This window comes from Thamnophis elegans, chromosome Z (assembly GCF_009769535.1).
Source record: "Thamnophis elegans isolate rThaEle1 chromosome Z, rThaEle1.pri, whole genome shotgun sequence".
Classification (NCBI taxonomy): Eukaryota; Metazoa; Chordata; class Lepidosauria; order Squamata; family Colubridae; genus Thamnophis; species Thamnophis elegans.
The window spans coordinates 101,619-126,026 of record NC_045558.1 but is presented as its reverse complement, the minus strand read 5'-3'; the positions used below and the strand labels follow the sequence as shown (position 1 = coordinate 126,026).

The following is a 24,408-nucleotide window of genomic DNA, read 5'->3' as shown; positions in this document are numbered from 1 at the left end:
TGTAATTCTTGTCCCACGGCGAGTGGTCGTAGCTCCTGCCGCAGGCTCACTTTGTGACCGGCGCCTTTCTGGCTGCGTCCAGGGAACACAACCGGCATGGAGGACGGTTGCGGTGTTCTGAGGCTGAGGGCCTAGGGAGGCCACGGGCGGAAGAGATGCCCGTGGTTGAGATCTGGCTGGCCCAGCTGGCCGGCCCTGCTTGGATTTATGCAGGCAACAGGGCCCTGTAAATCCCAGGAGGATCCCTGCCTTTTCCTGGGCAGGAAGGGGACACACATTCGCTTTAAGTAGGAGGGAACCTTGTTCGGCTTGCCATGTTGTGTCGTGTGTGTATGTGTGTGCATCATGTAAGCAGTGTGGCTGCCTACAACTGTCTACCTCCGTCCCGCAACCCAGCCTCGCTGCTTGCCAGGGATGACGTCTGCAGTGGGGGGGGGGGGGTGGAGTTGGGAGGGCCTCGGCGCAACGGGGGGACCAGGCCGCCCGCCCAACACGGCCTCCTTTCCCTCCGCCGCAGGTACGCACGATGCGAATGCACCTCTTCACGCTGCTGCAGCTGGGCTGCCTGGCCGTGCTCTGGGCCGTCATGTCCACCGTGGCCTCGCTGGCCTTCCCCTTCATCCTCATCCTCACCGTGCCTCTCCGGTTGTGCCTGCTGAGCCGCATCTTCACGGAGCGGGAGATGAAGTGTGTAAGTTTGGGGTGCAGGGGTGGGGGGGAGGGGCGGTCCTGGAGGAGGCCAAGCCCACCACCCACGTGGGTCTCTCTCTCACCCCTGCAGCTGGACGCTAGCCGAGGCGGAGCCCATCCTGGACGAGAGGGAAGGGGTGGACGAGTACAACGAGATGCCCATGCCGGTGTGAAGAGAGGACGCCGAAACCTCGACACCGAGAGCTACAGCCCCCTCCTCTCGCCCCAGTGCCTTTGCGTGTCAATATGGGGATGAGGGGCGGCCTTGAGCCCCTCCTGACCCCTTGCGTGGTCTGCGGAGCAGCGTCCCCCCACCCGGCGCCCCATCAGTCGCTGGAGAGCTTACGCGCACCCTTCAATTCTATGCAACCAGCTGCGGGGGGGGGGGTGTGCAACCCCTCCAGGGAGGACCCTGACTGCCTTTAGGGCCTCAAGCCACAGCTTTATCAGAGGGGGGGGGGGGGTGCGGGAGAGAAATTGGTTGAGGCAGACTGGGCCCCGGCCCCATTGAGCCTCCCCAGCCTCCCCCCCACACACACACACATTCAGGACAACGAGAGCCAGCAGCAGGAAGTTGGCTCTAAGCATGGGAGGGGCCTTTCTCGGAGCAGGTACCTTCCCCCTCCCCTTTTAGTCCCCTGGGCCAGGCCGTGTTGAAATCGGGGTCCAGGGAGGAAGGAAGCAGGGATGGGAAATGTTGACGGATAATAAAGCGAGGGCTCCTGTATGGGCGTCTCACCAGTTTTGTTGGGGGGGGGGGGTCTCCCGCGTGGGACAGGCAGCCTCGCATGGGGTTCAGGAGAAGGTCAGACGGGGGGACAAAAGCCACAGGCTGCTTTGCTCTGGCGCCATTTTCTCCACTGAAAGCCCCCCAATTCTCTACCGCCCCAGGAAAACAGCCGCCCAGGGGGGGACCCAGAGATGCAGGGCAGCCTTGGCCAGGCCCATCCGCCTATGGACACTGAGCCAGGACTGGGCATCGGGCAGCTTTTCCCTGGCAGAACGAGTCTCCCCACCCACGCGGCCCCCGAGTTGGGCTGAGCAGGCAGACAGACAGACAGGAGCCAAGATTCCAGAAATTCCCCTTTATTGATGGGGGGCGTGAGGAGGGTTGGCTGGCATGAGAAGCGACCAAGGGAGCATCTGAGTTCAGGAGTGGCTGCAGGGAAGTGCTGGGCCTCCGTTCGGTTCCCCAGGAAGAGCCAAAAGCCAGGGATTGGATTGGACTTATTCGATTTGTATGCCGCCCTATTCCCGAGAGACTCAGGGCGCCTAAGGGGGGGGGGGAAGGGGCTTCTCTCCGTGCCCCTCAGGCGGGTTCTGCTCTTTGCCCGGCTCTTCGGGCGCAGGAGGGGTCTCTGCTTCCTCCACAGCCATGTAGTCCTTCCAGCCCCCCTGGGAGAAAAAGAAAGGTGGGTTGTGTGGCTTCCCCAGGACTGGTCAGTGGCCAGCAACAGCCCCCCCCCGCTCCCCCCGCCATTTACTCCCGAGGGACTGTGGGGGCCGGAGGGGAGAACGGAGCACAGGCTGCTCTTCCTGAGCCTCTGTGGAGTCCCTGGAGCAAGGGTGTCAAACTCCATTTTGTTGAGGGTTGCATCAGGTTTGTGTTTGACCTGGGGGGGGGGGGGGCATGGCCAGTTCGTCACAGAGGCTCCGTTTTTGGCCGCAACGGCCTCCTGCAGCCCTCTGCCAGCGACACCGGAGCCCAGGCAGCTGCGCTGATCCAAGCTCCGTTTTTGCTGGCAGAGCACCACAGGCCGGTCCCTCCCTATCTCCAGGGTGGGGCAGATCTAAGCACCCCGTGAGCATTGAGTTTGACACCTGGAGTGAACAGCCGGGATGCTAAGCAGGTGCAGAACCCGGGGGCTCTGCGCCCTTCACCTGACCTACCCAGCAGGAGCGGCACAGGCGGAGCAGGCCGTATCCGAAGCAGAAGAGAGCGATGGCCAGAGCGGCGGAGTGCAGGATCAACAGGAGGATCTGGCTGCTGCTCCACATGTGCTGGGGAGGGAGGGGGGGTCTTGAATCAATAGGAGAAGGCGGAGAAACGGTTGGCCACACAACCACCCCCCCCCCCGCCCAGTCCACCGAAGTGCACCTGTGTACTCTCCACACCAGATGGGACTCAGACGGGCTCCTCAGTGGGGAGTGGGAGGGGGGAGTGCCCCTGTGTGAGGAGCAAAGGGCACCTCTTCCCAGGGACCAAATACCTGAAGCGTCCTGAGGACAGGTGAGCCCTGCCTGCCCCTCAGCCTGATATTCAGCACAGCCCAACAGAGAGGATTGTACTTTGAAGGTCCGGCCGTGGAATTGCCGTCTTCTACAGGGCGCCGCTGCCCGCCTCCCTCTCTGGGGAAGACACACTCACCAGGAACGCCCAGAGCGCCTCCTGGCACTCCCTGGCCCGCTCATGTTCCCTCTGGCTGTCGTACGAAGGGCTGGCTGTCAGTCCCCATGACTCGTAGCCCCGTTCCTCCGCTCTGTGTTTGCAGAGGCTCTCAACAAAGAGGGGTTGGTAAGTCAGCGATGGGAATTCCGCCAAGCCCAACGCGAAGGCCACGGAGCCCGCCACGACGCTGCCCAGGTTGGGAAGGTGGCAGGTGGACCTAAAAAGGCAAGGCGAGGTACAGCTGGAGAATGGGCACCGGGTACTTGTGCCAGGTCTGGACGGACCCTCCCCACTTACCCAGTTGCCGCCATGTCGTGCGCCGACCACGGAGAAGGAGCCAGAGAGGATGAACTGGAGGAGGAGGGAAGCAGACAGGTGAGGGGTGGTGTCGATCGGGGCCTTCCCACCAGCAGGAAGCAAGCCCCCGACCCACTTCGTGGACTGGACTGACTCCTCGGGATTCTGCAAGGCGGGGCCGTCCAGCCCCCCTCAAATGGACCGGACTCGTCCCCCCCACTGCTCACCAGGGCTGGCCCGTCCAGAAAGGGACTCCATTATCCAATACACGGCGGTAGTAGTAGTATTGCAGATGTACGCGGGTGTTCGGAAGTTAAGCTGAGGATCACCCCGAGGCCGATGCACACGGCGCCAGGCAGGATCTGGGCTCCCTGAAGAGGGGGGAAGGGGGAGACCACAAGACACACAAGACGCTGCAAGGCGGCAACGGGGACCCAGATGCCACGTGGGCTCCTACCTCAGCAGAAGCGGGGGGGGGGTGGGAGGAGCAGCCCTTTGGCTCAGCGTGCAATCCATAAAGCGGCCAGATGTGCCAAGAGGGCAGAAGGATCTTAGGTTTAATTAAGGTTTAATTTTATTTATAGGCCGCCCAATCCCGAGGATCTTAGGGGGCTACGAGGTTTCGTTCAACCAGATCTTGGGGGGGGGGGGGCTTTGTTAGAACCAGGCTTGGGGGAGAGCACCTCGGATCATCTGCAGAGTTCGGAGAGCCAATCCCTCCAGGCTGGGCAAGGCTGGTCCCCCGTCCGATCCGGCTTCCCCTAGGCCTGCAACACACCAGTCCCCAAATCCTTACCCCCAAGACCTTCTGCTCACCCCGTGTGGGTGGCGGGCGGGGGTAGCGCCGGTGGCATCCTTGCGGCTGCTTTGCGGCGACCCAGGGACGCCAGGCCCTTACACAGGTACGCCATGCCAGGACTCCTGGCGGAGGGTGATGTTCACCACGGTGCCCCCGGAGCCCCCCGGGCCGCCCGGAGCTGCGATCTTCAACTCGGTGGCCCGCCATGGCTCCCCTCGGCTGCCTACAGCTGCTTTCTCCTGGCAGGGGGCGGTGGGGGGGGAGGCTGGAATACTGGCAGCTGGGCATAGGGAGGAGGAAGTGGGCTAGGTGGAAAAGGCCGAGCGGAATTAGGGGGCAGGGAGGGGGGGCGTCCCACTGCCAAGACAGGGGAGCCCCTCGTGGGTTTCCTTGCGATCCCCGCCCCCTCCCCGCGTTCCCCCCGCTGGAAGCCCTCGGGGGCCTCTCTCGTGCCGAGATTGGGGGTCTTTTGAAGCGCTAACAGGCAGAGGGAATGCGGGGCTACGGAGCCTCCCCCCCCCCCCGTGGCTCCCTGGGGCTCGAAAGGGGGGGCGCCCTCCCCAGCATCCCTGCTGTGCCCTGCAGACGCCCCCCCCTGCCCCGCATGGCCTGCCTCGGGCTTTCGTCGTTGGTCCCACGGCAGGTGTGAGCGCCCCCCCCTCCCCCCTTCCTCCGAGTGGGGCGGCCGGGGGCTCCGTCTGCGCAGGGCCCGGACTTCGGGGGGGGGTTGGGGCGCTGCCCGAAGGAAAAGGGGGGGGGCTTCTTCCACGGCAGGCGCAGCATCTGCGACCCCCCCCCCCGGCCCAGCACCGCTCACCGCGCGCCGCTTGCGTGGCTGGAGACGGTGCCGCGGCTCTCGTTCCTCGCCCCGAACTGCGATGCGGGGGAAAACCAGAATCCCGTCGTTGGCCTCCTGGGCGGGGACCCGGCGCACCGCCGCCTCGGCTCTGTTTTCTCCTCCTCCGGCCCCGCGCGGCCACTTTCGGGGAAAGGCTCTGCCCGCCTCCCACCCCCCCCCCCCACTTGGCGCGGGAGGGGGCTTCTCCGGAGTTGGGCTGGGAGCGGGAGGGGGAGGAGGGGGTTTGGGAAGCCCCCCACGGGGGATCCCGGCAAGGGGGCGCCCGCGCGGGACGAAGCCTTACGCGACAGGGAAAGTCCCGCCGCGGGAGCCGCTCCTTGGCACCAAACAGCCGTTCGGAGCGGAGGGGGCGGGGCGGGTCGGCAGAGGTTGCGGGGGGGGGGGGAAAGGCTCACGCGAAGGAGTCGGTCCCGCAGAGCGACCCGCGGAATGTCCGGGAATCGACCTCGCGCGCGGCTGCCAGCTGGGAAAGAGACGAGGAACGCCATGGGACTAGATCATCCGGCTTCTCTGGCATCCTGGAGAGGCCGCTGCAGCCGAGCTTCCCTCCTCCTGGGCAGGATCGACCCTAAAATAGGGGTTTTATCCAGATAGTCCCCGACTTCAACACTTCTTCAGCCACCATTCCAGGTTGCAAAGGCGCCCAAAGTGGCTTTAGACCCCTTTTCCTTAGCTTTCTAGAGTCCCCAGGGTATGCCATCAAATTCAGATGCTGGGCCACCGACGTCGCAGTGTCCCAGGGTCACAGGATCCCTCTTATTCACCATGACCTTCTGACGGGTGAGGATTCACTTAACGACGTGTGGCTGACTTAACAAATCGCAGCAATTCTCATTTTTCCAATTTGACTCATACTTACAACAGTTGCCGTGCCCCCCACGGTCCCAGGTAAGTGAACCAGGGCGATTCACTTAACAACGGTGTGAAAGAAAAGTCGTAACACAGAACCAAAGGCCCTTAATACAAGTCTCACTTAGCAACAGAAATGCAAGTTGTGATCTCGTCCACCGGATAGTTCCCTTTAATGAGGGTAACCTCGGTTTACGACCCCAACCCCGTTGCCGAGGGAGAGGTTGTTAAGGGAGTTTTGTCCATTGTACGAGTGTTCAGCCAATCACCGTTGGTGATAGAGTTAGCCACGTGACAGAGGGGGTGGAGCCTCCCCATCCGGACTTGGCAAAAGGGAATAGCAGCGCTAACCCCGCGGCCGTCGTAAACACGAGTCTGTTGCTACGCGCAAGCGCAGGGAGAGAAGCATGTCGTTTTGGTGAGAGGTTTTAAACCCTTTTTTCTATTGGAGGAGAAGACCGTAAAATTGGAAGCTTAATTGAAATAAGGCTGACTCGAGAGAAAAGCGGCGGATCCAAATTGGCCAATTGAAGTCTCCCCCCCCCCACCCTTTTTTCTTTTCTAACTTTCGGGAGCCAGGCTGGACTTTCCATTGCAATTCAACGTGGGTTGGCTTCATGCGCTTTATCTCATACTCTTAATCTTGGACCTTGTGGGGACACTGAATATATTTAAATCTTAATTGCTCTGAAGATTCTTTTTTCTCTCTCTCTTTTTTTAATTGTTGGCTACTTTTGTTATATTTCCGATTCTTAAAATAAAAAAAAGTCAAAAGAGAGACGGGAAGAAATAAGCATTGAGAGTTGATACGATGAACACTGCCATCTAGTGGACCTGAAACGCTGTTACTGGAGAGAAGCGTGTCCCTTGAAGGGCTGAAAGGGGGCAGGAATACAGGTGTTTACACAGCTGTTTCCTGTGGACCTTTCAGTATCTGGAAACCTACTTTAGATTAAACAGAAGCGCCGAGGGCAAGCTCCGAGTGGCCTTTGCAAAGACTTTCATCGGAAAAAACAAGAGAGACTGAATTTATTTCTTCCAGCTTTGTGGCAGTTCTTATATTATCCTTGTATATTATCTTGCTGGGGAGGTGGTGATGTTTTTTTCTTCCTTGGCTGTTTGACTTCTTTTTTGAGGTTTTGAAGTACTTGATTCCTGATTTATTTATTTATATATATTTTGTCTCTTCTTTTCCTTTTGAAGATATTGGAGACAAATGGATGGCTTTGCTTTAAAATTTGAGTAATTGGACTGAAGACTTTTTTCTCTCCTCTCTTTTTCTTTTGTTCTTTACTTTTCTTTTTAAGTGAGAGATCTTCACTTTTTCCTCCTTTCCTCTTTCTTTTTTCCTCTCCTTTAATTTTATTTATAATCTCGTATCTTCATAAACTGATGTTTAAATTTTTGTGATACTAACTGGACTAGAACATAAAAGAAAAAATTCAGAAGATGAATAGAAAAACAACACCTGCTGGTTTTACAACAAGGACCCCCCTCACCTGCAGGAGGACGAAGATCAATACAGTCAGATGCTTCAACAAGAAAAGGAGGAGGAGGAGGAGGAGGAGGAGGAGGAGATTGCCTTAGAGGCAATCATGCAAGCGATGCAGAAATTACAAGCAGCAATTGATAGCAAGAATGAAAAGTTAGATGCCATTGTAAAGAAGTTTGAGAGTATAGGAAAAAGAATGGAGACCCTAGAATACTTTGTTGTAAAATGACGGAATACCATTTGTGTTTGAATGCATGGTGTACAAGCACAACAATGAACATAAGCATACTCGATGGATGATTGGTGGGTTTATACATAATTGAAACTACTGATATATAAACAAACAGTTGGTAAATTCTTTGTAAAAATATTCAAATGAGATAAGTGATTACGTAAAGATATATTGTTATTAAATAGACAATCAAGAATGCAAGGGAATTAGGTTTCTTGAAAAGAAATATTAATCGTAATGGAATATATGTTGTACAATGAAAGTGAGGCACCTTGTTATATTAGATGGGAAATCTGTTGATTCTATAGGTAATTGAAAATATGGATGCAAAAAACGCTTGTAACCAACGACATGCTGTATGTAATGGATGAGAATTTTATGTTGTTTTTTATGTTTAAAAATAAAAAAATGGAAAAAAAAGAACCAGAATTGAGCTGGAAGGGACCGTGGAGGTCATCCAGTCCACTCCTGCTCAGGCAGGAGACCCTGTGGCATTCCCAACCAATGGCCGTCCAGTCTCGTCTTCAAAGCCTCCAGGATGGAGCCCTCACAAGTTCTGGGGCAAGCAGTTAAACCACGGTTAATGGTTCTCACTGTCAGGGCAATTCGCCTTAATTCTAGATTCTCTTCTTAATTAGTTTCCAGTTTCTTGCCTTGCCTTGTACAAAATGGAATATAGAATCAGAGTGGGAAGGGATCTCGGTGGTCATCCAGTCCAACCCCCTGCTCAGAAGGAAGCCCTATTGTGTGGACCTAACGTGGCAGTTTATTGTATGGACCTAACAAATGTAGAACACATTCATTCAGAAGTTGATGGATGTTTTAGTGTTCCGGGTTTGCAGAAGAAAACCAGATACAAATGTAAGATGATGCAAAACAAGTTTTAGGTAATCTTAATTCTTAAGAAAGAAAAAAATCCATGGATGGCTCAAAGCGTTTATTTATTGAGTTTAGGACTTGGGGCTCTGCAGTCCTCTGGCCAGGAAGGGGGAAGTGACTCAGAGCATGTAAGGCCCCCACACTACACCTGTCAGCAAAGACGTCTTTGACTTAAGGACAGGTCCCAAATCTCCCTCACCCTTTGAATCCAGACCACAAGGCCTTTTATGGACTTACCTTAATCAAAGCCAGTGCAAGCAACCATCTATTTTACCCCAAGCTATTCTTGCAATATTTACACCATTCAAAAACATCTCCAGCACAGCTGTCATCTGATCTAAGTGGGCTTCTACAGCATTAGAAATTAGACACCATAGTTAAGTCTCCTTAAAACTTTGGTAAGATTGCCTTTCAAAAGGTGGGGCATTCAATCATTTATCCCATTATTAACTAGTGGGGGGGGGGGTGAATGAGAATCAGGGGCAAAAGAATATGGGCCAGTTTCCATGCCCCTCTTCCTTTTCCCCAACTATCATAGAACCACAATTTCATAACTTCCTGTATTGGTACCAGAAGAGAAGCCAACCCTCTTTTTAAAAAACTGGTCTGCCTTGCAGAATGTTACTAAGGTGGTTCTTTACATCTAGAAATATCCTGAAAGGGGGGTGGGTGGGTTTCCAACGTAAGCCTTGTGTTCAACCATGCAAGTAATCCACCCACCTAGAAAGGGGGGGGGAGAGAAATATCCATGACTTAGGGTGGAGACAAGCACCAAGAATCTTATTCATCAAAATGTATTAAACTTGTATGCAACCTAAACTTTGGAGGGCTCACATTAAAAAAAAGAGAGTGAAGCATAAAAAGACGAAGGGTTTTCCAATCCTTCTGCAGCTGAAAGTTGTCTCAAGGGATGTGTAAGTAGGGGGAAGAAACTAAGAAACCAACCAACCTCACCATCCGGAATGTCTGTGTAAACTTTCGATCCTCCAGGTCACTTTTGTCCCCCAAGTGCTTTTTCCAAAAGGCAACTGGACTGTTTTTTTCCCCCCTTGAAAAAAGGGCATCCAAGAAGCTTCTTCAGCTCTTCAGTGAGTCGAGGAAGCTTCTTGCAGGAGAAGCAAAAACTCTTCAAGGGGGGGGGGGGGGAATCCAAGTCTGGTTGCCTTTTTGGAAAAAGCACTTTTAGTAGCATTTCTGTGTCAGTGCACAACATACCTACAATGAGGTTGGTTGAGCTCCCTCAAGGCAACCCCGACTCAAGGCAACTCAGTGTAGACCAAAAAAGGAATAAAAATATATCCCTGAGCCAGTGTTTTTCCACCACTGTGCCGTGACATGGTGTAAGGTGTGCCGTGGGAAAAACACCTTATATATAGTCAATATAGGCACAGAGTTAAATTTTTTTTAACCTTTTCCTGAAAAAAGTCTGCCTTTGCACAAAAAAGGTTGAAAAACACTGCCCTGAGCCAATAAACCCCATCAACCCCCAGACCCCCCTGCAGCACCAGTGTGAACGTGTTGCGCCTTGTGCAAACCCCTCCTGGTCCTCCTCCTCCTCCTCCTCCTCCTCCTCCGTGGCTGCTTCTCATTCAGGGCTCTGTTCTTTCGGGGCTGGCAGCCGGGACCAAGCGTGTCCCCGGGATGAGGCGGCTTCCCTTGGCCCGCCTTGCTCTTCCGAGGCTCCCCACCGTTCGCCCCTTGATCAACGCAGGGAGAGGCCGTGAGGGGCAGGAGGGCTTTCGGGCCAATCCCCAGTGGAGGCGGCTAGAACCGCGGTCGCCATGCCGGGGAAGCAGCCCCGCACAGCCCGAGGGCAGCTGGGCGACCCGCAGAGTCTCCCCGGGAGCCTCGGCTTGGAGTGTCCGGGCGCCGCCGGCCGCTCACCCCGCTAATCAGGGGCGACAGGGGCCCTTTTCTCCCCCCCCACTCCGGTCCTCCGCCCTTCCTTCGGTGAGACTCGACGCCCCCTCGGCGGCTGCCAAGTTCTCGGACGGTCGAGCTGGGCAGAGCCGGGTGTCGCCGATTGCCAGGCTGGCCGCGGCCTCGGGGGGGGCTCCGGCTGGGGAAGGCCAGCACGGCCGAGGCGGAGGAAGGGGGGAGTCGCGCGGCCGGCTAGCGGAGGAGGCTCCGCCGAATGGCTGGGGTTTTTCCCGGAGCTTTTTCGGTTCGCTGAAAGGCAGCGAGTGGAAGAGCGAAGGGGGCGAAGCGCCGCCGCCGCCGAAGAGAAACGGGCAGAAAGGGAGGAGAAGCCCCGAGCCGCCTCCGCAGCTTCAATGCTTTCCCTCCGCGGCCTCCCATTGGGCAGCCAGCGAGGAGCCCTTGTTTCCCATTGGTGGGAGGCGGGTGACGACATCGGGTTTCTCTCTCCCTCTCCCTCTCTCTCTCTCTCTCTCTGTCTCTGTCTCTTTCTTTCTCTTCGTCTCTTTCTTTCTCTCCGTCTCTTTCTTTCTCTCCGTCTCTCTCTCTCTCTCTCTTTCTCTTCGTCTCTCGTTCTCTCTTTCTCTCTCTCGTGTTTCTGTGTGTTTGTTCCCGTAGCGGAACCTGCCCGCCCAGCAGAAGCTTCCGGGCTTCAAGGGGCTTCTTTGAATGGCTGTTCTACGCAACGGAGCACGAGGCGGTCCAATGCAACTGCTGTGCTGTGCTCTGCTCTGCTCTGGCGCTGCCCCTCCATGCGATGCCCCGCTATGCTTTGGAAGAAAACCCCCCCTGCTCCTCCTCCAGGGCTCCTTCCGGTGGATGGGCAGCTGCGCGTGTTGGTCAAATGGATAAATAAACATTGTGATGTAGAATCTCCTGAAGAGCTGCAGGTCAGGAAAGTTTATGAGTTTTCATCAAATGCCTTAGTTGGAAAAAGTGCTACTACCAGATTCCTCTTTTGACGAAGGAGGGAGGGAGGGAAGGAGGGAAGGGAGGGAGAGTTGGCTCTGCCTTGGCGTCTGTGGGCGCAAAGGAAGTATAAATGCCTGGTTTTTCTTCCTCTCTGGTTGGAAATTCTGGAAGTTGGCAATCCAGCAGACTTCTGTGGGAAGAAACGTCCTCCTGGGTTCGGCTCCAAGTGGGGGAAAAGACACTGGAAACACGGAGGCTGCTTGGAAAGATGCTTTAATTGCGGACAGGACCACGTGGCTTGAGGTCCTGGGGGGGGGTGGAAGGTGATCGCGTGCTCCAATGTTGCAGAAAATCAGGAGATTCGGACTGCCAGATCAAGAAAGGCTTTATTTGGCCCAATAGTTCAGATAGGGAGAGCCATTTCTAACATCTGAACAGCCTTCTAATCCAAACACGTGTTCTTATAATTAGTATGTGCAAAGCTTTGAGCTTGTATTCTGATTGGTTGTCAGGCCCCCACGGGGCCATGCAGGGGCAACTCTCTAGGCTGTCTCCCAGGCTTACTTGATTTGCTAGGTGATGATGTAACCTTCCCAGGTGCCCTGTGGTGAGATGGGTAAAGGGCCAATACTATCATGCCTTCACCCCATCACTCTGGAGCTGAAGGGGGAGTTCTTTGTCATGTAGAATAGACTGGCTCAGGCCTTTTAATGGCCCATTGACAAAGGTGGAGGGGAGCTGAGTTTCTGTCTCTCATTCTGTCCTTTTGGTATTTTTTTAAATATTTCATTTCTCTAGGAGAGAGGTGGGTGGTAGCTTCCCACACTTCTACAGTGCTAAATTGGGGAAGGCTGATCTATGGCAAATGCAATAATCCAGACTTCTACAGAAGAGAAGGATTACAATATCAGGCCTGGGGAAAGCTGATGTTAGTCAGGTCGGCTATTGAAAAAGGCAGATGTTAAAAAAGGGACCATTTCTTTAAAAAGCACCAAACCGGCACAGTGAAGGGAGTAACTTCAGAAAGTGTTTCTCCACCATGTCAACTTTCCCAAATTCCCAGCAGTTGCTGTGCTGGCTGAGGGATTCCGGATTCTAAAAGCCAGGCATCAGGAATTGACCAAGGTTGGGAAAGACTGGGAGTGTGGAGCTGCCATGTTTCTCTTGTGAAACCTACAGCAACGGCAGCCACAAAGGTTGCCAAAGTTTGGGGAGACAGGATGAAAAGTTCCTGATCTCCTGCAACCGTCCTACAACTTTAGGCAGAAGCCTCTGATCTGATCTGGGCTCTACCGTCTCACCTTCCTTCTGCAGTCCCGCGAGGGTGGGCTGCCCGTGGCTATGCCAGCTTTCTAAGTCACCCATTATGGTCCTCTCAAGCCTGTTGTAGGAAGTTCAAGCCCACCCCTCTCCTGGGAAATGAAACATTTTAGGAAATATTAAAAAGGCAGAATATTTCCCCTAAAAAGAGAAGTAGAAACTCACTCACACACAGCCTTGTCAATGGGCCATTAAGGCCTGGGCCAGACTATTCTACATAACAAAGATCTACCCCCTTCAGGCACAGCCATTTCGTTACCCTTCATTGCACCACCCACCATGTTCCAACCAAACGTAGCACACAGACAACCTACAAAGCTAGCTGTGACTTCTGACCAGGATACTCTTCTGTGCCCCAGGAAGTTCAAAGCCCCCAGTGGACATGAAACTCAGGGACTCTCAGCATCTCTTCCCTTTTCACCCAGGAGCTCCAAGGCCCATCATCCTCTCCACAATCGAACCATCTTTCCAAACGGCCTCTTGTGTTTCCGGGGTCTTTTCCCCCACTTGGAACTGAATCCAGATGGATGGTTCTTCCAACACTGTTCCGATGGAATGAAAATGGATCGTGTCTTATTGTTATTTTGGGATTAAACATTAAGCCCTAAAATCAAGACCAGAGTTTTAAAACCAGACGCAGCCCAGAACTTCCCACCAGGCCTAATGCCTAACATAGGCGATGTGTCTCTTTCCCCATCTTGCAATCTTCAATCCTACCCTCCACCCCCCACTCCCCCCAAAACAACTGGCCAGGCCCTTCCTCAAAGGTTCCCTGTTCCTGCTTAAATGCTTCCCAAACACTGGCTCTCGCTTTTAGTCTTAACGAAGGAATCTCCGCCGGCAGATGCTCCGAGATACCATTCCAACCAGTCTCTTCTTAAAAACCTCCAGTGATGGACGCACCCACAACCTCTGGTGGCCAGCTGTTCCCTCGGTTAATTGTCTTCTCTGTTAGGAAGTTTCTCCTTAATTCCAGGCTGATTCTCTCCTTGAAGAATCGGAAGATTACGGAGGGATTGGAAAATAAGAATAATAATTTTAAAAAAGAAGGCAGCACGCTTCGTGGTTTCTACCAGCCAAAGCCTCCAATTTTACGGAAGACAAATCTACGCTCCGATGCTTCCTTTATTTCTCAAAAAACCCCAAGGATTTTTCCTCTCTTTTTTTTTGCAAGTTAGCGGGGGGGAGGGGGGAATCAAAGTGCCAGGATTGGGAGAGAATTGGGGGGGGGGGGGTGAGGTGACCCCTGCCGGGTTTCCGCCCTTATGCGCCCTGAGCAATTTGATTTCAAATGACAGCCAAGGTTCCATTTAGTGACCATGATGGGGCCAAAAGGCCACTTGAGACTGATCCTTCTACTTACGGCTTACAGGATTGTGATTTGGCAACCGTCGCACAGTGAGTCTGGCCGCAGTGTCCGTAAGTCCAGAGCACTGGAAACCTTCCCGGCTGGGATCTGACCAGCCAAGGCAACAGGGAAGGCAGCAAAGGGTGGGGGGGGGGGTTGTCTCAAGTCCCATTTGCGCAATGTCTCACTTAATGACAATCCCCCGGTCCCTATTGTGATTGTCAGGCCCCTTTAAATAATTCCTGGGCTGGAGGGAGGGAGTCAGGCGCCCTGGGAATCCCCAGTGTAAGAATATTTACCAGATGGAGGGTAACAGAGCTATGGGGAAAGGGGGGAGAGAGAGGAGGAGGAGGAAGAGGGGAGGAAAAAAGTAAGGAAAGGGAAGGAAGGAAAGAAAAGAGTGAAAGAGAAAGAGAGCAAAAGAGAAGAAATGGGAGAAAGAGAAAAAGAAAGAAAACAAAGGGGGAGAGAGAAAGAAAAAGAACAAAAGGAAGAACTGAGGAAAGGAAGAAAGAGAGAGAGAGAGAGAGAGAGAGAGAGAAAGAAAGAAAGAAAGAAAGAAAGAAAGAAAGAAAGAAAGAGAGAAAGAAAGAAAGAAAGAAAAGAGAAAGAAAGCCAGGGGGGCTGTGCTTAGTAGAGATTGTCCTTGAGTTACCACCGTTATTCAACCCAAACTTCATCTTGCCAAATGAAAGATTTCCTAAGGGAACTTAGCCCCATTTCCAGCCATCCTTTGCCACAGTGGCTCAGCGAATCCTTGCGGCTGAATAAATTTGTCACCCGGTCGTTAAGCGAACCCGGCTTCCTCCTCGGACTTGGCTGGCCGGAGGTCGGAAAATCCTGGATCCCAGGGACCCTGTGACGGCCGTCAATCCGAATCGGCCAAGCATGGGAGGGGCTGCAACAGTCCTCAGGCTGAGAAACACCCCCAAGTCCCATTTTTTTCCCAGGACCATTGGAACTCGGGATGGCCGCTAAACGGACTGTTCTAAGTTGGGGACTTGCCAGCATTCCCCTCCCACCAAAGTGCACCCCAAAATAAGGCCAGGGTCTCCAAACATCTGGGGGGGAGGGAGGAAGAGGGAAGGGTAGGGGGGGGAGAGACTGCAGACCCCCGCCCCCTAAAGATGCTCCAGCGGCCACCAAGCGAGCATCCCCCCTCCTCCTGTCCCCCAACCAGCAGCCATTGCGGTGAACCTCTGCCCCCTTGTGTTCGGGGTAGGGCCCAGCCAGCAGCCCCCCTCCCTTTGCAGAGAAGCCCCCCCTCCTCTCTGCCACCACCACCACCACCCCCGGCACCCACCGTGGAGACGGTGCGTTCCCTTTTTCCTTCACAGCTTTAATGGAAAAACAATGACCAGGGGTTGGAATAGAATAGAATAACAGAGTCGGAAGGGACCTTGGAGGTCATCCAGTCCAACCCCCTGCTTAGGCTGGCCAGGAGACACCCAGACTCAGCCCCACTGGCCCCCACCGGGACTCAAGAGCTCAGCCCCGTCCCCGCAACGGCACCCGGCATCCCAATAGGCGTCCCCCAGTCTGGGCGCAGAGCGGCCTCCTTCGGTGTCATCTGCGGTAGACGGCAAAGGCCACGAAGCTGAAGACCAGGGTCAGGCCGGCCAGGCAGGTGGTGGCCGTGGCTGTGAAGACGTGGCGGTGCTGCAGCTGGAAGTACCACAGGGCAGCCAGCATCAGCACCAGGAGGGGCATCATCAGGCTGCCCACGTTCAGGGCGGCGTGGGCCGCTTCGGCATCGGTCCGGAGGCCGGCATTGGGGCCGGCTGGGGGCGGCCGGTGCTGGGCGACGTGGCAGTGGAGCACGCTGTTGTTGGTCAGGTGCAGGGCGGCCAAAGTCTGGGCGTCGTCCCGGAGGAGCTGGCCCTGGTAGATGAGGCGGACCAGCTGCTCCTGGCCCGGGAAGTAGAGCCTAGTGGGCGAGGAAGGAGAGGAGCGGTGGGCAGGCGGGAGGGTCCGTTTGGAGTGGGCCCAGGACGCCAAAGGAGGAGGCTCCTCCTGCCCCCTCCCCAAGTTCCCCCAGCCCTCTCCTCAACCCTTTGCCCCCTCCCCCTTGTTCCAGCCCCCCTCCCCCACCCCTCGCCCCCACCCCAGGCCCCCAACTCCCTCCTTTGCCTTTCAGGGTCCCAACCCCCCCCCTCTTCCTTCTGATGCCCCCCCCACCAGCCCCCTCCTCAACCCTTTGCCCCCTCCCCCTTGTTCCAGCCCCCCTCCCCCCTCCCCCTCGCCCCCACCCCAGGCCCCCCAACTCCCTCCTTTGCCTTTCAGGGTCCCAAGCCCCCCCCTCTTCCTTCTGATGCCCCCCCACCAGCCCCCTCCTCAACCCTTTGCCCCCTCCCCCTTGTTCCAGCCCCCCTCCCCCACCCCCAACTCCCTCCTTTGCCTTTCAGGGTCCCAACCCCCCCCCTCTTCCTTCTGATGCCCCCCCCACCAGCCCCCTCCTCAACCCTTTGCCCCCTCCCCCTTGTTCCAGCCCCCCTCCCCCACCCCCAACTGCCTCCTTTGCATTTCAGGGTCCCAACCCCCCCCTCTTCCTTCTGATGCCCCCCCACCAGCCCCCTCCTCAACCCTTTGCCCCCTCCCCCTTGTTCCAGCCCCCCTCCCCCACCCCCAACTGCCTCCTTTGCCTTTCAGGGTCCCAACCCCCCCCCTCTTCCTTCTGATGCCCCCCCCCACCAGCCCCCTCCTCAACCCTTTGCCCCCTCCCCCTTGTTCCAGCCCCCCTCCCCCTCCCCTCGCCCCCACCCCAGGCCCCCCAACTCCCTCCTTTGCCTTTCAGGGTCCCAAGCCCCCCCCTCGGAATCGGGGTCCTCTCTTTGGGGGGGGGGCTCCCCCATCCCCCCCGCCCCCGTGGCTGACCTCTTGAGGGCGCCCACCGTGTCCCTGGGGCGCACCCTGGCCAGCCGCTCCGTCTCGTTCAGGAACTTGAGCCGCAGGACGAAGGGGGGCCCGGAGCCTTCCTCCTCCTCCTCCCCCTCCTCCCCCTCCCCCTCCTCCTCCTGCCGGCCCCCACCGCCGTCCCTGGGGCGGGGAGGGGCGGGGCGGGGGTCGGCGGGGAGGGGGTCTCGGCGGGCGGGGGCGGGGAGCGCTCCGTCCCCCCGCTCGCCCGTCCGCGTGGAGAACCAGGCCAGCCCCAGCAGCCCCAGAGCCGCCACCAGCGCCGCCAGCGCCGTCACCTCGTCCCCGACGCCCTCCACCAGCGCCATCGCCCCGCCGCCCGCCCGCCCGCCCGCCCGCCGCCGCCAGGGGGAGCCCGCGGCGCGCGCTTCCGGGTCTCGCCCCGCGTCACGCGCGCGCCATGGCCGCGGGGCCCGCCGGGCGCTGTAGTCGGAGGCCTGACGCGCTTCCGGGAGGGCTGACGCGCTTCCGGGGGCCCGAGGCGGAAGTGGGCGCGCCCCGCTCCCCCCTCCTTCCCCCATGGTGGGGGGGAGCAGGGGAGAGAAGGGAGGGAGGCGGAGGAAGAAAGGATGGATGAAGCAAGGAAGGAGGGAAGGAGGAAGGAAGGAGAGAGAGAGAATGGGAAGAGAATGGGAAAAAAGAATAAGAGGAAAAAGGGGGGGGGGGAGGAAGGACGGAAGGAGAGAGAATGGGAAGAGAGAATAAAGAAAGACAAAAAGAATGGAAAAAAGAATGAGAAGAGGAAAAAGTGACGGAGAGAAGGGGGGAAGGAGAGACAATGAGAAGAGAGAATAAAGAAAGACAGAAACAGAGGGAATGGAAAAAAGAGTGAGAAGAGGGGAAGGAGTGGGTAGACAGAAAAGGGGGAGGCCCCAATGGTTGTACCCCCTCCCCACCCCGGGTGCTGTCGTAACTCTGAACGGTCTCTAAGTGAACCATTGCAAGTCGGGGACTGCCTGTCTGTTCCGCCCTCTTGAATAAACCAAAGCTTTCAATGCGGACTCCATAGCGGTGCAATTCACCGGGAAACACCCTTGCGCTGGGCCGGGTGACCTGCGGGAGCGTCTTCGTCCCACTGGACCCACAGCGTGGGTGGCATCCACCCTATGGACCCAGTCAGTGAAAGAGTTTCAACTGGCAGGGGTCAGGAAGAGAGCTTCCCCAGCCATGGCCCAACCCCTTGGAACATTCTGCGCCCCACTCCCATGGCGAGGGAGGGGGTTGGACTAGAAGACCTCCCAGGCCCCTTCCAACTCTGTTCTTCTGGTTCATCTGCACTCTAATATCGGCATTGCAGTAAGACTAATGAGACTCCTCCTCCGACTCCTCTTGCGGGGTGGAGTCTGGGCAACTGAATGGGGCTAGCAGCGTCTTTCATGGCCGGATGCCCTTTCTGTCGCCAATGTGGAGTTTCGTTCAGCGGATATATTCTCATTGTGCCCAGAGAAAGAGAAATATCTGCCTCTCCTTAGGATTGAACTCACAGCCTCCTCATTGTGAGGCAAGAGCTCCACCTCTAGGCCACCACATCACTCTTTACGAGTTAAGATACTAGAGACAATACTATCCGCTTCCTTCGCCAGGAGCTCTGAAAACCTGAGGAATGTATTCTCCGCTCTTCCTCCTACAGAGATGGGTGAATGGAAGGAGCCTTGGAGGCCGTCTTTCTGTGATCATTTGATACGGTGAAAGCTGTGCCAATGAAGGCGGGTCTGAAGGGTCCTTGGTGCTCTCTGAGCTGGGTGGTTTTCTAGCTCTGGTGATGTTACTTAGTCTGGGTAAGAAACGGCTGTAAGAGAACCACCAAGCTTCCTCGGAGTGCTAAGGGCCCTGGTTAAAACTGTTCCTGGCAGATGTTGGGGTCTCCTGGTAGGCTGGCAGGAAAGTATCTGAATACTTTCATTTAGGTCATTTAGTCCAAAGCCCCCCAGCTCAAGAGACCCTTGCAGGAGAAGAAAATAACAGGGTTGGAAGGGACCTTGGAGGTCTTCTAGTCCAACCCCCAGCTCAAGCAGGGGACCCTTACACAATGGCTTCATTTGCTGGCTCTGGTCGCTTGGCCAGAGAAAGGTCCCATCCCTTTGGGACCCCAAATAGGTAAGGAAGGGAAAAGTCCATCCATCCATCAATCAGCTGGAGGGGACCTTGGAGGTCTTCTAGCCCAACCCCCTGCTCAAGCAGGAGAACCTATAACATTCTGAACAAATGGCTGTCCATTTATCTCTTCTTGGAAACCTCCGGTGATGGCGCATCCACAACTTCTGGTGGCAAGCAGTTCCAGTGGTCAATGGTTCTCTCCTTCGTTCTGTCGGTTGCTGCTCTCCTTGATTCGTTTCCATCCGTTGTTTCTTGTCAAGGGAGACAAATCTCTTCCTTGTGCCTGGAGATTACGCAGAAATGTCGGAGAAGATCAAGTCCACCACCGCGTTTTCTCCAGCTGCATCCGAGAAGCTGTGGAGATTAAGGCGGCTTCCTTCGGGAAATGAAGACCCCGAAGAAGAAGGCAACGGCCCCGGCAAGCACAAGCTCTCTGGCAGAAAGACCCCCACCCACACATACACACCCCAAGTGCTAACAAGGAAGGCAATGCCCAAGAGGAGGATGTTGCAACTCCACAGCCGCACAAGAAGTGGCTTTGAAGCCGAAAAGGAGCAGGGAGACGGATCCACGAAGGACCTTGAAGGAGGGAAGGAGAAGCCCAGGAGAGAAGGAATTCCCTGCTGCTCTTTAGGGAGATTTCTCTGGAAAGAAACCCCAAAAACTACAGGGGGGAAACCAGGACGATGCCAGTTCCAGAACATCTGATTCTCCCTGCAAACCCCAAGCAGAGCAACTGGGAAACATGGCCGATCCAAGATAGCAGATTAACCGAGTTGGAAGGGACCTTGTAGGTCATCTAGTCCAACCCCCTGCCCAAGCAGGAAACCCCACACCATTTTTTGACAGAGGGCAGCTGAGTTTCTCCTTGAAAGCTTCCAGTGATGAAGCTCCAGCAACTTCTGAAGGCAACTTCTGTTCCATGGGTTGATTGGTCTCCCTGTCAGAAAATGTTCTCCTTATTTCCAGGTTGAATCTCTCCTTGGTCAGTTTCCATCCATTCTTCCTTCTCTGGCCTCCGTGTGTTTTGGAAAATAGCCTCATGTGTTGAAAGACTGATATCTTGTCTCCCCTGGTCCTTCTCTTCACTAGACCAGCCAGGCCCAGTTCCTGTAACTGTTCATTGTTATGTTTTAGCCTCCAGTCCCCTCATCATCCTGGTTGCTCTTCTCTGCGCTCTTTCTAGAGTCTCAGCATCTTTTTTATAGTGTGGTGACCAAAACTGGATGCGGTACTCTAGGTGTGGTCTTCCTAGGGCTTTATAGGGTGGTATTAGTACCTCCCTTGATCCTGATTTTATCCCTCTGTTAATGCAACGTAAGATCGCATTGGCTTCTTTGGCTGCCGCCGCACACGCCTGGCTCCTATCTAGCTGGTTGCCCACTCAGGCGCCGAGATCCCTCTCACACAGCTCCTGCTATTCACCCAGTCTCTGTGAGCGTAGAAGTGCCGGGTCTTTGGTGCCGGGGGATGAGAAAGCAGCCACATTTTGCACAGGACATTTCGGATGGATTTCTTATTACAGAATTTGTAGATCAAACACCCGAGTGGGCAGCTCACGGCAATTTAAAACGTAGAATAAGAACACAAAAACATTGTGAGAACTGTGCACCTCTACACTCTACAAACGCAACCATTTTGATCTGCAATTGTTTGTAAGAAGGTTTGTAAACGTGTGGAGGGTGGAGCCCCGATGTAGGAAAATCAACATCAGCTGTGCAAGGGCGAATCTTCCTCTTCAGCTCCCAAGGATTGTTGAGAGGGTGGCCAGAGACGTCGATGTCAGCATCGTCCCCTTGGATTCCCCCCCCCCCAAAAAAACCTAGGAAATTACCCCTCGGAGGCTCTGAGTCAACTCCCTGAGGACGGAGTCGAGAGCAGAGCTGGTGTTTTCGTAAACCGTCTTGACTCGGGTAAACAGCTGCTCACATCTGTGGGGGATGCTAAATTATTCAAAAAAACCCTATGAGAAGCGATTAGAAAAGGCCACGGCAACCCCCTGCGGGATGTGGTCCAGTTTAAGAGGGGGGGATTTGCATCCTGCACATGATCGCTTTGCTGGTGCGACGCTGGGTGGCCTCCATCCTGGTCCTGCCTGGGATTTCTCCCCAGATAACAACACCTTTCCCATAGCTTTGATCAGCTCCTTAATGCTCTTCATCGGTCCTTGAATCGATCAGAATGCAGCTGGAAAGGGACCTTGGAGGTCATCCAGTCCAACTGCAGGTGACCCTGTAGCATTTCAGAAAAGTAGCTGTCTAGTCTTTTCTCAAAGACCTTCAGTGATGGAGCTCCCACGACTTCTGGTAGCAAGCTGTTCCACTGGCTAATTGTCCTTACTGTTAGGAAGCTTCTCCTTAATTACAGGTGGCTTCTCTCCTTGATTAGTTTCCATCCGTTGTTTCTCAACTCTGGTGCTTTGGAAAATAAGTGGAGCTCCTCCTGTTCTTTGGGGCAGCCCCTCAGACACTGGAAGGCTGCTATCCTGTCGTCCCCCCCCCCCCCCAGCCCTTCTTTTCTCTAGACTGGCCAAGCCCTGCAGCCGTTCTCCAGACGTTTTCGTCTCCGGGCCTTTAATAATTTCATTTGCTCTTCTCTGCGCTTCTTCCGAAGCCTCCACACCTTTTTTGGGGTAAAACTGGGTGCAGGATTCCCGGGGTGGCCTTACCAAAGTTTTATTAAGTGATCCTAATACGTCACATGATTTTGATCCTATGCCTCTCTTTATGCAACCAAGGATAGAGAATGAAGACAAGGAGGCAATATCTAATATCGGAGGTATGCATATACCTCCTGAAGTACACGGAGCAGGGTCGGAAAACCTCCTGGGGGGTGGAGGTATGGCCCACCCTGGTGGGAAGGGCTCTTCTTGGGGGTGTGGCTCCCTCTTGGAACCCCCAATGAGGATACTGACCAGCCAGCTTCCTCGGCAGTGGATTTTCAGACCACGATGTTGGTCCGCAGAATGGTCAGAAGATACTTGCAGGGAAGAGCCCGAGGGTCCCTCCAGAGTCCCCTGGGGGTGGGCGGCACACAAATGCCAATAAACCTCCACCCCCCCCTCCCCTTCCCTGGGTTGGGTGCCTTCTGCAGGTTGCGCCCATGTTTCCCTCTCAAAGGCTTTCGGCTGTGTTGGGAAAAAAGAGGCTTTGTCTGGGAAAAGGCTTTGTGGAGGCTCAAAGGAATGGCAGAGGGAGAAACATTTCATGCTTCCTGTCAGCCTCACAAGTAGATTGGACCAAGAAGTCAAATGCTCAGGATAGCTAAAAGTTACTTTGATTGAGCTCCTCCTCCTCCCTGCAAATCCCACTCCCTTCCAGCACTGATGATGTTACCTAGTTGGGTCACGAAATGTCTGCAAGAAAACCATCAAGCTCAGAGAGCATCCAAGACCCTACACTCCTCCTCCCCCTCCTCTTTATGCTCCAGTGAATGAAGGAGCCGTCTGATGACCTGCTTCCGAATCCCCTCCCTTAAAAACTTAAAAACCAATTCCGCCACGGTTCCTGCACAGCTCCGCCAACTTCCCTGCGCTCCACCCCTCCATTCTGAGGATTACCAGGTACCAAGCTTGGCAGGACACATAATCCCAAATCACATGGCCCCCGCTGGGGGCTACTGCGATACAGGACTGAAGTAAGGAATGGAAAGACAAAACCTCTGGTCTCGGGGACTGACCTGGAAGGGGTCCCGAGAGACAAAGTCCCCTGGTCAACACCTGTCTGCCTTTCAGGTCGGCTCTCCACCGATTTGGGAAGAGGAGGCCCAGGGGAGAGAGGAGAGAAGTCTTCCAATACTTGAGGGGCTGCCACAGGGAGGAGAAAGGGGTCAAGCTGTTTTCCAAAGCCCCAGAAGGTCCAGAGAAGGGAGAATGGATGGAAACTGACCAAGGAGAGATTCAACCTAGAAATAAGGAAGAATTTCCTGGCAGTGGGAACTCTCAACCCATGGATCTGCAGTTGCCTTCAGAGGTTGTGGGAGCTTCGTCCCTGGAGGCTTTCAGGAAGAGACTGGACTGTCAAAAATGGTGTGGGGTCTCCTGCTTGGGCGGGGGTGGGTGGGGGTTGGATTAGATGACCTACAAGGTCCCTTCCAACTCTGTTAAACGTGAGAGAAGCTCTCTTGGATCAACCAGGCCCTGCCCAGCGAGGGAGATTATAACTTCTATCAGGCCAAAGTGCGTCGTAGGATTTTCAGACTTATCTGTCTGGAGAACGCCAGATGGGGAAAAAATAAACCATGAGCCACTTTTCTGAACAGTCCTATTGCCGGGACGTGAGTCGGTTGACGTGTCCTGTGTTGAAGCATGAGTGGAAGCATCCCTTCCACTCACGTAGACACGGGGCAGAACTCCCACCCTGTCCATGAGTCGGGCAGGGCACCATCGTGCATGGGGAATGGTGAGACGCACTTGGGCAGATTTCACCTTCGGTTGAGGGACATACGTTCCCTCTGAAAAACAACCCCCTGGCACCTAGGAAGGGATCCCAACCTCACCATCTTGCGCCAGAGTTGGAAGGAAAAGCAGGCAATTCCACACACAAACACACACACAGACACACACACCCCGTGGCTAATGGAGCTTTTGTGGTACACACCGTCCTCCCTCTTCCCTATAAGAAGGACACTGCGGGACATTTGAAGTGCTTTGTACCTCTTCCGCATACCAGGGGTGTCAAACTCAAGGCCAGGGGCCAAATCTATCCCACGGGGTGCTTAGATGTGGGCCGCCCTGGAAACAGCGAAGGTCTGGTCCACCGTGGCTCTGCCAGCAAAAACAGAGCTTGGGGGGGAAGCTCTATTTTTGGCCGTGGCAGCCTCTTGCAACCCTCTGCCAGCAAATATGGGGCTCCCGAGGGCCACAGGCATCCCCACCCCCCACCCCCGCGAGCTCTGTTTTCACTGGCAGAGCACTTAGGCCACGTGAGTGATCTCAAACTGGCCACACGCCCCACACACACACACACCGATTTCAAACACAACCCTGATGTGACCCTCAATGAAATCAAGTTTGGCATCCCTGCCCTATAAGGACACTGCAGGACACTTGAAGTGCACCAGGGGGCGCTGTCACCAGGCATGAAGAGTTCTCTGCTGCTTGCCGGACCCTCTCTGGAGGGCCCCTAACTTATGGGGTGCCGCAGGGGTATCCCATGGGGTATCCCCCCTACTATTTAACATCTTGTCAGGCCACGTCAGGCCACGTCAGGCAAAATTGTCCACCAGATCATCTTACATTGGACACCATTACTCCGGAAAGGCAGCATATGTGGACTTCTGACTCCCTCCAGTGGCCATTACTGGCGCTTCCTCTAGTTCTTGGCTGGTTTCATCATTTCTACCACCCCTACCGCCTTCTTAATTACCACCTACCCACTCCACCTACAACTACATCCATAATTACATCTGTCGGGC

The 24,408-nt window shown here is 55.2% G+C and overlaps 1 protein-coding gene across 1 annotated transcript; it reads right to left on the bottom strand.

Moving 5' to 3' along the window:
• Nucleotides 1-15,301: 15,301 nt before the first annotated feature.
• On the bottom strand, nucleotides 15,302-17,229 carry TMUB1 (transmembrane and ubiquitin like domain containing 1). Its single transcript, XM_032237043.1, has 2 exons — nucleotides 16,858-17,229; nucleotides 15,302-15,910 (listed from the first exon to the last, which is right to left on the bottom strand). The coding sequence occupies exons 1-2, from the start codon at nucleotides 17,202-17,204 to the stop codon at nucleotides 15,550-15,552; spliced, it is 708 nt and encodes a 235-aa protein (XP_032092934.1). The 5' UTR covers nucleotides 17,205-17,229; the 3' UTR covers nucleotides 15,302-15,549.
• Between the last annotated feature and the right edge of the window lie 7,179 nt (nucleotides 17,230-24,408).